Raw genomic sequence first — 15,685 nt, forward strand, 5'->3', positions numbered from 1 at the left:
CCATTTTTGATAATCATTCATTCAAACACAAATATTTTCAGAAGTATTTGATCTACTGAGTTCATTTTACCCGTTCAATATTTAAAATAAGATAAAGAAATCAGTTACTTTACTGTCACTCTAGTATAATAAACTAGGAATTGGTATATTAGACTTTGAACACACTACTTAGAATACAACTTGGGTAGAAATAAGGCGAGGGAAAGAAATATATTATTTTGAGAATGAAATGATAGTAAAATCTGTGGTAACTGATAGTGATAACGAAGTCGGCCATCTTGCAGCCATTCGGATTCCCTGTCGCTTGTTTACTAGCAAGGCTCTCGTAAGCAGTTTAAAAAATAAAAATAAACGATCAACTACTCTACTTGTTGCTACTTACCATGTAGGATACAATAGGAGTATTGAAAACCAGCGCGACTATTGCATAAAATAAATATATATATACATAATTGTTTATCACAACGTGCGAGAAAACGATCAAAAGTCAATAGTGAAAGAATAATCTAATACTATAATATTATCATGTATAAATTATGGGCGTATAATAATATTATTATTTGAGATACACAGCTTGTTGGCCGGCGCGTATTTTAAAACCGCCGTAACATAATACGTATATAATAGTGTAACGACGAATACCTACCTAATATTTTCGATTATCTACCAGGCATCGGTTAATTGATCGATGTAATGGATTATGTTAATTTGACAGGTAAACTCTCTCGGAAAATAAAACGTTGACTTATATTATATCAAGCGGATAGATTATATGTAAAGTCGAACGGACGACGTTTGAGCTGGTACACATATTATAATATGTTGTATCTCAATCCTTAAAATAATGAACAGTTTTCTCCTTGAACACGCTACTATATGAAATGTCAAGAAACAATAATTACAGTTTTTATATTCATCACGCGAGTTAAATTTTTAAAAACTTCGCGTGCCGTCAACAAAAATTCGAACGATTCAAATCATATTGTACAAACAAGGAAATATTATATAAGCCGTGTTAAATAATTTCTTGTTAAGTGTTAAGTAGTAATTAAATCTGTCATTTCATAAATCTCTATATGATCGTTGTATTTGTTTTATATAATAATTAGTATACAATATGATGCTATATGTCGACCATATTATATAGTCATATTGTTATTGTGTACATATCATTATGTTTAAAGTCGACGATTTGAGTTCGACACGACGATAGTAATCTATAAGCTACGACCGAGCGTCGTCGATTTTGATTAGGTACACCGTGTAATCAATATAGGGTATATATGATATTAATCGTTTCTGTTTTTTGATTTTTCAGGGATTTTCATGTCTGGACCTTTTGAACGCAGGCATGAAGCAATCCGGCGTGTATTATTTGCAAATCCGGGGTACGGCCTACTGGTACCTGAAGGTGTTCTGCGAACAGGAGATTGCGGACGGAGGTTGGACGGTAAGTGTTGACACGCGTCCTCCGTGAACTCGTGCATGGTGCAGCATAATGACATTATTCCTAAGACATATTTAACGAAACACGCGCATGCGCACAACGACGCGAACAATGATGATAATAACTGCAGCGACACACTGTCTAGTACACCAGCTATACGACGATAAATAGCGCACGAGCGTGCATCATTGTTGCCATACAGACCGTATGTATAGTGACGACCGTATCCGTCATCGTGATTGTTGCGCATAATATTAGGGGCGGCGGCGGCACGGCATAGTGATGTGATAACGATAGAGTACAACTCACAATACGTCGACGTGTAGGTAATAATAGCTGCAGCAGACGTATAGGCATACGGCTATACGGCTTTATAGTGTACCGCGGACGGCACCACACACTCGCGCAGTAATAATAATAGTAATAATATTTTCTCATTATAATAATTTTTCGGACAACCTCGACCGCGGTGTCCGACGAAAATAACATGATGTAACGCGCCGGCCACGAGCGCAAATCTCAGTTTGGGGACTTTTGATATAAAACGCGAACACGATTGTTATATTATATTACATCCGTCGTCGCGCCGTGGTCGTCCAAGGCCTCTTCGGTATAATATTATAAAGCGTTCGGCGGCAGCGTGAAAGTTACGCCGAGTGTACACCGCACGCGTATAAAGGTGAACAAAAAAAAAAAAATAATAGTAAAAAAACCGAAATAAAAATAAAATAAATGTAGATCGACATGACACACTGCAGTTACTATATACCTAGGTACAGCAGTATAGCTTGCATATATATTATATATACATATATATATATATATTATATATAATGCACGATAATATTATACTATTGTACATTAATTCACCGTCGTTTGTATATTATATTATTGTTATAACCTTGCAGTTGCGGGTAGGTAGGTGTATGTGCGAATATATATATATTATATCAAACGGCTCGTTGTGCGAATATAATATAGACAGGTGGCACTTGTAATACTATTGCTGCTGTACAGTCATTCGTTTCGTCGTTTTTTGCGTTATTTAATTGCTCTGTAATTATCCCTAATCTACGACGTGAGACAATAACGGGTGCCCGATATCGCCGAGTGGCATATACAAAAGACAACCTTCGTGTCTCGTCGTCGTATGTCCATTTGCGTTAGAGACCGCGACGTCTTGGCCGTGGCGGTCACGGACGCGAAGTTTAACGAAGCTCGGTGTGTAATAATTGTAGTAGTAGACAGTATAGTGGTAGTTATAATTGTTGTTGTTGTTATTGTTATTATTTGAGCGAAAACGATCGATAGATCGGTGTATAATGGCCAATAGGTCATCCTCGCAGTGGTCACGTCGACTGTAGGTATACCTCCGTCACTTGGTGATTATTTCACCACTAAACAGCCTTTTTGTGGTTTTTTTTTGTTTAGATATAAGTTTAAAAGTTTTTAATTTTAAAACGACGTCATACATTCTTAATTTTCGAAGCGAAATATTTTTCAGAAACTTTTGATCTGTAATAATCAAACCTCAAACCAGTAATTGATTGCAATTAGTTCTATTTTTTGATTTTTATATAGTGCACAATGCAGACCATGTTACAAATCCGTCTTGTATGACATACCTAGAATCAGTTAACTTAAATTAAAATGTTACATCTTTTTGCATTTTGAAGGATTATTTAATTATAATTTTTTGTAAATTGTAGGAACACATATTATAGTGTATAATATTATACCTACGCCTTAAATATATAATATTATTACAAATTATTGGTTATTATATAAAACTAGTTGTAGGTATATTTGAATGAAAAATAGGTATAGGAACTATTTTTTAACCCAAGTCATAACTTATAATTTAAGACTTAACGTGATGTAGCATTTCGTGGCGATCGCCCGATGTGTCATGTGTAATAATATGTTTACTATTTGTATCGCATTATTTTTGCAGAATGTGTAGGTACATCAATAAACCATGGCAGCAGAGGAGTTGTATTGTTCACACAGAATATCTTCTGCTGTTAGTTAAAAAAGAGGAAAAAAATGTCTCAAATATTCTGAACTATACCTGAGTATTTTACAACGTAAATAAGTCGAATATAATGAATATTTTTCGGCGTATCTCTTCGCCAGTGTTCCACTCCGCTCATCAATAGTTTAAATATTTGTAACTACAATAAACAATTATTACCAAGTTTACATTTAAACGTAATGTATTTTTTTTTTTTTTTTTTGAAAACGTTAACGTTGTGTGATATCATAACTTAAAAATGACGTAAGAAAAATATTTTCAAAAACACATAAATTTATCGCAAAAGCGACTGTTTAGTGAAGAAATAATCATCCTGTATTGTGCGTATAATATCAATCATAATAAATTATAATATCAATGACATTGGCAACAGGGAGCGATGTAATATTATATATATTATTCATGATATGTGCGCGTAATTATACATATTTTATTTATTGGAATAATTTATTTAGTGGGTAATAATGCATCGTAAATCTGATTACATTAAATTATTATTATAAATCCGTGGTATTACTATATATGTTCGACAAATTACAACTAGTTTAATTTCACGTACCTACATAATATAATTACAATATTCACTACACAATCACCTTGCATATTTCACCTAATTTCGTGTACGCGTATCTCATATTATTTGAGTTATTATATTAATATATATTATAATATGTTTAAAATATTTATTTTTTTTATTTTTTATCAAAAGCATTTGCAATTATGGTCTACGTGCTATAAATATTCAATAAGTTAATAATTGTTTAATGTTTATAAATAATCGTCGAAATAAGGATAGTAGGGTAAATTGTTTTTCCTTATTATGCACCACGAATATATAAATGTGCAGACTGTAGTACCTATATGTATAGTTGGAGTGTAATAAATCAAAATTTGTATTCAAACATTTTATTTTTTACTTCAAAGTGTGTATAAATAATATATAATCGAGAAAGTATAATAAATCAGTTCACGCGTCAAGTGCTTACAACCAATGAACGCTCATCTAGTCTGTATTATTGGTCGTAAATGCAATTTATGTTATTGCGTAGCTATGTATATCGCATTCGCATGAATGCTCAAGTTCTAGCGCACGTTTTAAACAACCAATTATAAAATTAACGTCAAAAATCTAACACGTTAGAATTACAAAATCGTAAATTATAGAACTACAAAGACTACAAATTAATATAACTATGAATTTTGTCAGATGATCAAGATGTTATCTTGGCACAATTGTAAATCAAATAATCATAGTTATAAATCAGGAAATACAAAAATGTTTAATTTTTTTCTTTTAACCACCTACAAAATAAGTACATGATTTTGTGTTGATGTTTTCGAGTTTTAATGGATCTGTAGATAGTCATCTGTTTTTTAACAACTTGTAAAAAATATATATCTCAACTTAATTTATTTATCAAACAACAACAAAATCAACAACTCAATAGATAAATCTACTATGTGTATAAACTAAAAACATTTAAATCAATTTATTTAATAATATAATATTAATATAGCCATATTGTACGATTTGTATACTCATGAGTATTTTATTCATATACTAACTATTTCATAAAACATTATTAGTTGTTAGCTTCTATTAATTATTTAATAACAATCACATTATCTTATATTTATAATTATATTGTAGGTCATACAAAGAAGAGATGACATTGGCGATCCCATACGTGAGAATTTTAATAGAGACTGGACCGATTATAAAAATGGATTTGGTGACCCCACTAAAGAATTTTGGATGGGCAACGAAAACATTTATATGCTAACCAGTAACGACGAATATATGCTAAGAATTGAGTTGGAAGATTTTGAAGGAAATAGAAGGTAATACTTTGTTTTTTTATACTTTAAGCTTATAAGACTTATACATTTATAATATGGCTCTCTATAGACAACATTATTCTACTTAAAAATCATTGCGTAACATTTTGTTCAACTATAAACCATTAATCGTTGTTAAAATTTATAAATACAGAAAACCGTTTAAAAAAACTATTTATTCTGTCGAATGCAATTTCGCAATTTGTTCCAATGGTTTTTTTGTTTGTTTTAAATTATGTAATTTTGGTACCTATACACAAAAACTGCTAAATATTAAATCCAATCGGTAGGTTATATCGTGTGTTAAAATAATGTCTTCCGATTTGTTTTTTTTTTTAGATACGCTCAATATTCACATTTCAAAATTTACTCGGAATCTGAATACTACAAGTTAGAGATTGATGGATATGAGGGCAACGCTGGAGATTCACTGAATGATCCGTGGTATGGAAGCAACAACAGTCCATTCTCTACATACAACAGGTTTGTGATTGCATAATATTGTTATTAATCATCTGTACCATCATATACCTACGACGTTTTATTTTATTACTTTATTTCTCTACAGAGACAACGATAGATCGAGCTTGAACTGCGCATCGATGTTAAAAGGAGGATGGTGGTGGAAGTCTTGTGGCAGAGGACTCAATGGATTGTATTTGAATGATCCACAAGATTTAACGGCCAGACAAGGTAAACAAAAAGGGGAAGATATAGGCAGCTTAATAACCACGACGAGCCACCACAATAACATCACCTTTGTCAATTTTAAAATATCTCTTTAAAACTATCAACATTATTCCTTAATTTAAGCTATTCATTATTTAAATTTAAATGGGTACATGTAATTCACATACCCTTAACTAGAACCGTACCTGTTCTACCCTTATATGCCTTAATGAAACTGCCAGATTGGTATCTTGAAATTTTTTTTTTAACCACATATTCACATGATAGGCTTCCGAGATGAGCTATTACATAACATTTTTTAATTAAACAGTCCGAGTAAATGAGTGACACCCCGTAGATGCTGCGAAAAATTGTCGATATGTGGAGACAATATTTTTTAGATTTGTTAGGAAAAAAATAAAAAAGGGCTGCAGTTTTAAAAATATAATTATTTTTATTACCATAACCATCCACCGGTCGGAAACCCGTAGCAGCTTACTTTTTCCTACGTACAACCGCTAACAGTTGCAATCTTGTGTGTTAGAAATATTTATTGTACCAGTGATGTAGATATATTCGCGTACGTCCAACCGAATCACAAAGTATCTTCTCGATATTTCTCTACGTTTGCCGAATGCAGACATAATAAATAATAATGGGTGTGCATATTATACTTTTACGTTATCTATGAAATAGGCACTTTTTAGTATGCATACATTGCATACGCATAATGCTACACCTGCATTGTATTTAAAATAATGATAGTAACAATAGTTCTAATAAATTGCACATCCCGTTATATGATGCAACATGGCATAGTTGTTTACTAGTCGAAATTTACAAGCGTGGAAATATGATCAATTAAAGCCATTTCCTTTACAGTTAAAAGTTAAAACCAACACTGTAATAATAACAGTTTATAATATTCATTACCTAATTAAAAACGCATAATATTTACGGCGAAATGAATATTAGCTGTATCTACACACACACACACACACACACAACCCCCGATGTTCACTGGTCTGGAATTATTTATCATAACCGTTATAAAAAACATTTACATTTTGCGATCAGATAAAAAAATTAAATAATACGCCTACTACATCAGTATTAATAAAATAATGAATGGGTATAGGAATTTGTCTGCTTCTTAGTTCTAAATAAAATGCTTTTCGTGCAATATCATAATATTGTCGGATGACGCATTCTTTTTTCCCCCTCCACACACTTATATCCGCACGTAATAATTAACAATATAACGTACATAATAATAAAAACGCATATTATATATACGAACGAGTGTGACTATATCACATTATGTGGAGCTTTTTTTTTTTAATTAACGGATTTATAAAAAAATAATGATAATAATATTATGAACAAATCCACTGTGGTCAAAACAAGATGCGTGAAATATAATGTGTTTTATGATGTTGTCTTAGGTATCGTGTGGTTCCGCTGGAGAGGATGGGATTACACTCTGAAGAAAGCTCAAATGTTAATCAAACCAAAGGCCACCGTCATTCCACCGCTACCCGTCGTCAACGCCGTTTGATCGAATAAAGATTGTCGCATGTCATATATAATATATATAAATAAAATTGTATTAAACATCTGTGTTAAAAAAAGGCTAAAAAAGAAAAAAATCGAGTTAAGAATCTTCGATAAAATATTGTCGTGCTTTAGTTAGGCTCAAATTTACTACTATTTTATTTTTTTTCTGTTCACCTTATTAAGACGTGTCTTAATTCGTACCTATGATGACATGTTAATGTTTGGTCAAATCTAAAGGCGTGAGAATAAAAATGTAAAAATGTATTTATTTTGTAAATATATTTAAAAATGTGCCGTATATAATAATATACATAATATTTAGCATATTATATAAATATTATTTAGTGTATTTTTAGATGAACTCTGTGTAGTCGTTTATTTTATTATTATTATTTTTTATTTTTATTTTATTATATATTTTGAGATAATATGTAAATGTTTAGACACATATCCAAATTCATTCATTTCATTTCTGTAATTATTGTTTTATATCTATTACCACTACGTACGTTCCTCTTTATCCGTTCCGTCAGTCTTCATTTATATGAAAATCGTCTAATAAAATTGTTTAATATTATAATAATCAAAAAATGTTGTTCGTTGTATAATAATTGGTTCCACGATAACTACAGTCTTTATACATTTAACATTGTTTAAGTGAACGCTACATAACTTATACTTGAAACAGAGTTAATTCATACGAATGATTCATTTACTTATTTTTCTTGGGTTCGTATGTATGGAAAATAAAATGAATGTAAAAATAATGATAGTATTGTGAAATTGTGAAGATTTAGTTATAAATTTATAATAGACTATTCGTCGGTACATCAAAATGTTTTTCTTTGAGAATTACCAGCGACACTGCCCAATGTCTGCAGTACACTAGTAGGCACTCAGTGACATTACACTTAGGAAACAATAATTTAAAAAAATTTGAATTATTCACAGTTGTTCGGACGTTTAACTCTCCTCGTCGGAGACAGTATATATAAATTAATATAATAACCTAACACGCAATATTGTATTATCGATATTATAATAATATGTTTTGAACATAATACAAGAATGCAATGCTGCTTTATAATTGTATGTAGGTACATAGGTATATACCACTTTTATCGGTTTTACATAATATAACGACGATATTATAATAATATGTCAACACACGTCATAATATAAAAACCGGCGCTTTATCGTATTATTATATATTATGTAGGTACCAATACCCACCTACTTATTTGCAACTACATAATATTTGTTCATGTATAATAATATTATCATACCTATTATGTACATATATATATATATATAATATATTTAAATTAGCACCCGATATTTCGTTACGATGGTGGATTTGATGTTATTATGTGTGCGTATCGTAATATCAGTAAATACTTACCTACAGGTATCTATGATAATATTATAGGATAGCAGGTACCCACCAATATTTAGGTACCGGCGTATAATTTATTGACCCACATCGCGATATGTGCAAAAAAAAAAAAACGCTGAATCGGAAATTATAAAAAAAAAATTACCCATGCGCGCGAGAGAGAGAGAGAGAGAGGCGGTGCCGGTCGTGCAGACGAATAATATAATTTATATTATATGTAATAACACGTTATTATAATAATAATTGCAAATGGAATTATGATGTGGACATGATACGCTGTTATTTGTAGAGCGATGACGAAGCCATCGATACCGTATATCATAATAACAATGATAATAACAACAATAACATTACACCGCCGATACCCGAGTATGTTATATTATTATGATTGCCTATAAAAATTGTTACATACTATGCTGTGTACACTATACACGGTGCATTAATAATTTTAATAACTGTAATATCGGTACATGGTAGGTGGATAGGTAACGAGGTTTTCTATGCCCATAATAATCAATTACTCAACAACGTTGGATCGAAACAATTATGAAACTACACAGGTAGAGCGCAGACTTTTATTATACATTTTTGTCATAATAATTGCTACTCATATCGAAAGTATAACGTATCAATGAACATTTATTTTCACTAAAAACGCCATATTTCTACATAATACGTAGAGGGTACCTTTGTGAACACAGAAAATATATAGGTACACATCTATTTCGATTTTTCGATTAAGTATATAAGTTTGAATTAACGGGATTCGGTATTTGTCGAACACAAGAGTGACTACATAGGATTTTAGACGTGTTCTTTGCTAAACGGTACTGCAGATTGATAATGATGAAGCGATAAGAATTCTGAAAACAGATTTGAATTTTTGTTTAGGTTACTTAAGATCGTTTTTCCAACATTTTGATTTTAACATGTTCAACAATTTAAACGTGACAATGTTTCAGGAATTCGAGGGATAATATCAAAAATGTGAGAAAGTTGATCTCTAGTAGTCCTGACGATAAATTCAAATCTGTTTTTAGAATAGGTACTTATCACTTCATTAGATCAATTGGTGTGTTTGGCAAATAATAAGTCTAAAATTCAATGTATAGCGTGTGTGTTAGACAAATACATGATATCGAATCCCTTTAAGAAGAAAAATTAGGAGTTAAGCAATATGTAAACATTTCAGGCCACTTCTGTTGGTACCATAAAAAAAAAAAACCATGAACAGCTTATCAATTAATAATTTTAAAATTTGATAGTTAGGTATATATAATAAAATATTATAAAATAATGTAGAATAATGTTAAATAAAACGTTATATATATATTATATTTATGTTTGTGAACGTGGTTCTTATTTTTAATGAATAACCAAGTCTAACCGTAATATCTTATTATGATCAAGTCTCAAGAGGTAGCTAGATTTATAAACTAGTATTTTTATATCGTATATACATAATAATTCTGCCTGTATAGTAAAAATGAATATAAATTAATGCTTAAAATACAAATAACAGAGTGTGATAAAAATATATGAATTCTCATTTAATTTCAACTTTTTATCAATAAATTGATCACATCTCATGAATTTCTTTTGTAATTTGATTTAGTTTTTATCAACAACTACTGATGCTCGTCGCCCATTTAGAGTCATTTATGTATTCTTTTTAAATATTTTTTAGTACTTTAATATATTTTTATCATTTGAGCCATCATAAATATATAATACCAATTTTATTCCTACCAAGTTCCTAAGGTATCTTATTAACTCACAAAAATATATTATTTCAGTATTTTTGTCAACGCTAAATTAGTTAATCTCGTATTTTTTTGATGGTCATTCGTTTTAGATAATATGATTTTTACCACATTTTTCATCATATTTAGAAAGTTAGAATTGTGTTTTAATAATAATGTATATTTAATATTTAAATATTTATAAACACTATATAAAGCCCAATCCCTAACCAATTACCATAAAAGTACATTTAATCCTTAGGCATAATAATGATTAAGTATTAATTACTTACGTACCTATATTATTTCTACTGATTTAATGCTTATGCAGTTATTGATTTCCATGCATCAGCTTATTACTATATATAACTCTATGGCTCATACTTATTTTATGAACACAATGTAAAAAATATATTGTTTTATGACTTGAATAGTATTTCAAGTATTTTATTATAGGTCTGAATTAGAGCTGACAAATGTATTGCCAGTCGTATTTTCCTATTACTGGAAAATGTAAAGATACTTATCTAAATCGATAAAAAAAGTAAAGTCAGGCTAAGTAGTCATTGGAGCTGTGTGATGTTTCTATATAGGTCCAGTATGTCTATGGGTAGAAAAAAATCTTTTAAGTTATCTGTTTCCATTAAAAGTATACCTTTTCCTTTTCTCTTTTCTACAAATCATAGATTTGTTGATTTCCTTTTTCACCAAAATCATATATTATTACCCTTTTCCGTTGTATGAAATAACTTAGGTATATGATAATAATCGAAGCAATTAGAAATCCAGCAAATTATTAGTTAGACAAATAAATAGATAAGAAAAATTATAACTTATTAAAATAAATAGATAAATTTTCGATCTATGTAAGTATACTAAATCATTGAGTATTATGAGGTTCCTCATAATAGTTATTAGTTATAACATGTTCTTGCCGTAGTTTTTAAAAAATCTTTACAATATTTGGTCATTTTGTTTTTAAAAGAGCTATATTAGTTCAAACTTTAACGAAATTAAGCTGTATAATGATAAAATAATGTGAAAAAAGTTTTGAAAAACCTATAAAAATTTTAAAACGTATGTATACAGTAGGTATATACATTACATGACCTATGATTATGGTTTTAAAAGTCGTTAGATATCGCAGAAAAGTGAATTATTGTGCTTTTAGCGGAAAAGGGAAATAAGGTATACTTATGGCGGAAATCAGTCATGCACAAATAAGTCTGACGATTTTTGTCATCTATGGTTGAAATAATGAAATATAAAAGATTACTGCATATATACCCTCTGTCAATCAAATATTTTATGATGAAAACAAAAATAGCAGTATAAAGTGAGCCAATAATAATCAAGTATAGAATATGTGCGGTAATTTTTTGCCACCAGGAAAATTTTTAATGATAAGAAAAATTGATATATTTTGTAATTTGTAGCAGCCATTTTGTATCTGACGATAACAATCTTTGTAGATGTGTAATAACCTTTATAACCTGTATATTTCAACCAAAGGTTTATCCATATACCTATTTGTCGTATTACTCGTATTGATATGAAAAGTGTGTGCTTGTATGAATAATTACTATTATCTAAGCGTTTTTATTAGAACTGTTCATAAAACTACTGGGATAGGTCTTCAAAAAAAACACAAAAAACACAAAAAAAACATGATATTTTAAGTTAAAATTATAATACTCTTTAATTTATTAATATTTTTTATCGCTTCTCGAAAAACAATAAACATTTGTTTCTAAAACTATATTGCGTTTTTGCAAATAATAAACTAATAAACCAAACTAAAAAAAACCCTGCACACATATTAATAATTTTAAATGCAAAAATGTCAAATCGTTATGGACCTTCGCTTCTCTCAGAAACCAAAATAATAATAAATATACATTATATTGATAAAGTGTAGTAATATCATAACGATATTTTACTTTTATACCCGTAAACTTCTTTTTTTTAAGTAATAATTATCAACACAAAATTGTTGACGTTCATATAATTTTATTTGTAATTGACTACGGTCGTAATGTTTGTTATATTATGTGGATTATGCCATATGAAATCTAGTTCGATCAACGACGTTAATGTTTTTTAATTATATAATTTACGACTTATATGTTATTAATTATCTAACCAGATGTCTGATGTATTATTATAGTGTGTAATATTATTATATACTTTCTTTCTATGGAATATTTTGATCAGAAAAATTAATTTGCAATTTTGAACAAACAAATTGAAATATGACGTGTACATAATAAATTGAAGTCCAGAGAATATGATCAATATTCAGGTTGTATAGTATAGTCTATATTAAGTATATTATATTCATTAGTCATTATAATATTATATACTCACCGCTGCAGTGAACCTAACTGCCATTAAAAATTATGTTAATCCAATTATTTTATGGTTTCTAAATAACATAGTAGCCACGGCACACTAATTTAATATCAGTTATAGCTATAATATAGATTATGAAAATTAATGATATAATTTAGGAAATAAGTATTATTATCACGACCTACGGGTTTGAATGTGCAAATATTACGCGATAAGACCACACATGCAAAAAAAAAAACAGCAATAGTTTGATTTCGTCAATGTTGATAGATTTAATTAAATTACGTTGTATGGATATTAAATTAAAACAAACCTGTATTCAAATTGATTCAATATCATTATCATTAAAATCATTACGATCAGTATTAATTGAAAACTGAAGAATACTCGTCTTGTGAAGTCATTTTTTTTATTTATGCTCTAATAATTAGTAGACACATATTTTTACAAGTCAAAAAAATGTTTTGGACGGATAGTTAAAATTCAATAGATTTATATCTAGATTTATCAAGCTTAGAATCAATTTTCACATTAGGTAAATTTGATTAATAATTTATAACTGCATTATGGTGTCTGGTGAACAAATACAGTATCTTTCTTAGATTTGATTGTTTTCGTTTTAATTAATTTATTAATAGTGTTTTTTAGAAAACAAATATTACGTTTTAAACAAATCGTAAAGTTAATTTTTTTGTGTATCAAAGTTCTCAACTATATGTTTTTAAATTTAAATGTGCCACAATAACATGATATAGGCAACAAGACTTAATCATATTTTTTTTGCTAATATTTTCTATAAAATGTATAATATAACTTTAGATTTGGGTTTATTAATCAGGCACACATACTAAATTTGAACTGCATTTTGTTTTGTTTTATTTTTGGATTTTAGATAAAACGTTCATTGATATAGGTATATTCACCTATATTTTACTCTCTACATCATTTGTGTGCATTGTAAGTGAATTCAAGAAAAATCATAAAGATACTGTGATTTTACTTAATGGAAGACTTTTAGTAGGAATCTCATTTACATGAATATATATATATATATATATATATATCTGATTATCTCATATCTGCGTCAGTTACGTTTGAGATGTTTATCGTCGAGAGTTTTCTGGATGCTATCAGATAGGATTTGTATTTGATTGCAGCTTGTCATGTAATTTTTTGTAAATGACAATAATCTTTACGATGATCGTTTTAATTTGGAGATTATCAAAAGTTACTACAGTTAATTTGTGGCATACTGACCAAAGTAGTTTAGCGTGATAATACTTAAAAGTTCGATTGGATTTGACTTGGATTGATTGGATGATGTCATATACTATTACCTGACTACCTATACTCTATTTAATATGAGGAACAATACTAAGAAATATTATGAGAAACCCGAAAATGAAAATGGTGTTACTAGAGTTGTTAATATGCAAGTGTAATATATTTGTATAGTCAGATAAGGTCGATAAGGAATATTGATAATATTTTTTTCATTTATGGTGTATTCTTTTGTTTGTCTTGATTAAAAGTCATCGCTTTGCTTATTAAAACTTGCAATATTAAATTTGACAAAATTAGTTAAAAGTCAGTTTCTATAAACGAATTTAATATTTTCGTTATTAATACTTAACTCGTGTTATATAAACAACTATAATAAATTCAGAGAATAAATTCGATCGGGTATATAATATAGGTAGCTGTTATTATTCAAAAAAGCAATTAACTATAATACACAGTTTGGCAATTATTATCCACTAATAATGTTTACTTTAAAAATAAATAGGATTGAGTCCTCGAGGCACATGGGTTGTGTGATTACATTATTTTGTAAGGGAAATTCCTTCATATTTCAATTCTTAGAAACTTATAATATTACAAGAAGAGATAGTCAATTATTATTGGTTAGGTAGTGACCTAACACGACTGGTATTATCAGTTCAGGACGTGGTGGAGGGGGTTATTTTCACGACTAACCTTCACGAGTAATACAGTAGGTTACTCGGTCTGGTATATATAGGCGCATATTGGGTGTACATTTAGGGGAAGTTGGAATACTCCCCGAGTAACATTTACTGGCAGTCGCATATACACTAGCAACCGCTAAGGAAGGGCTGCCAGACCGTGGGAGCGCGCCAAAGGGCGTAGTAGCTGTTCAATTAACTTTAACATTTTTTGTGCAATAAACGATGGGGGCCGGAGGAGAGGCAATGTGAGCAACAGTTCCTTCTCCGGCTCTCGGTTAAACCGGAAAAAAAAAGGGGGAAGTTGGAATAATTTATTTTACACAGATCCTTGGTGGGCTTTTCCCCCACACACCTCAAATTTTTGATTTTTATATAAATATATAATAACTCAAAACTCTAACCAATCATACTTCAATACTTATATAGGTAGATAAATTAATAACTACCTAACTAATAATAAAGATATTATATAAACATTAATATAATTGCAATTTTTTTTTATTTTATTAAGAAACAACTGTGCATATAATGTATTATTATGTATTCAAAATATTTGAAAATAATTAGGTATAATATTATAATATTATGTTATCACTAATTAATTTTATACAAGATTTAATTTTGTGTTTGATCTTCTTCTTCTTCTTCAACAGCTTAACGGTCCATTAAGGACCTGCGCTG

At 29.4% G+C, this 15,685-nt stretch overlaps 1 protein-coding gene across 1 annotated transcript in view; it reads left to right on the forward strand.

Moving 5' to 3' along the window:
• The window catches only part of LOC107167151 (uncharacterized), a 90,463-nt gene extending 82,325 nt beyond the window's left edge, over nucleotides 1-8,138 (forward strand). The window contains exons 3-7 of the mRNA XM_015516064.2: nucleotides 1,319-1,450; nucleotides 5,134-5,324; nucleotides 5,661-5,804; nucleotides 5,890-6,014; nucleotides 7,436-8,138. Of these exons, the coding sequence (XP_015371550.2) occupies nucleotides 1,319-1,450; nucleotides 5,134-5,324; nucleotides 5,661-5,804; nucleotides 5,890-6,014; nucleotides 7,436-7,548 (705 nt within the window). The 3' untranslated portion in view covers nucleotides 7,549-8,138. The remainder of the gene's footprint in view (nucleotides 1-1,318; nucleotides 1,451-5,133; nucleotides 5,325-5,660; nucleotides 5,805-5,889; nucleotides 6,015-7,435) is intronic.
• The last annotated feature ends 7,547 nt before the right edge of the window (nucleotides 8,139-15,685 follow it).

Source organism: Diuraphis noxia, unplaced genomic scaffold, assembly GCF_037042655.1.
Source record: "Diuraphis noxia isolate RWA-SAM2 unplaced genomic scaffold, SU_Dnox_SAM2 contig0002, whole genome shotgun sequence".
NCBI classification, from domain to species: Eukaryota; Metazoa; Arthropoda; class Insecta; order Hemiptera; family Aphididae; genus Diuraphis; species Diuraphis noxia.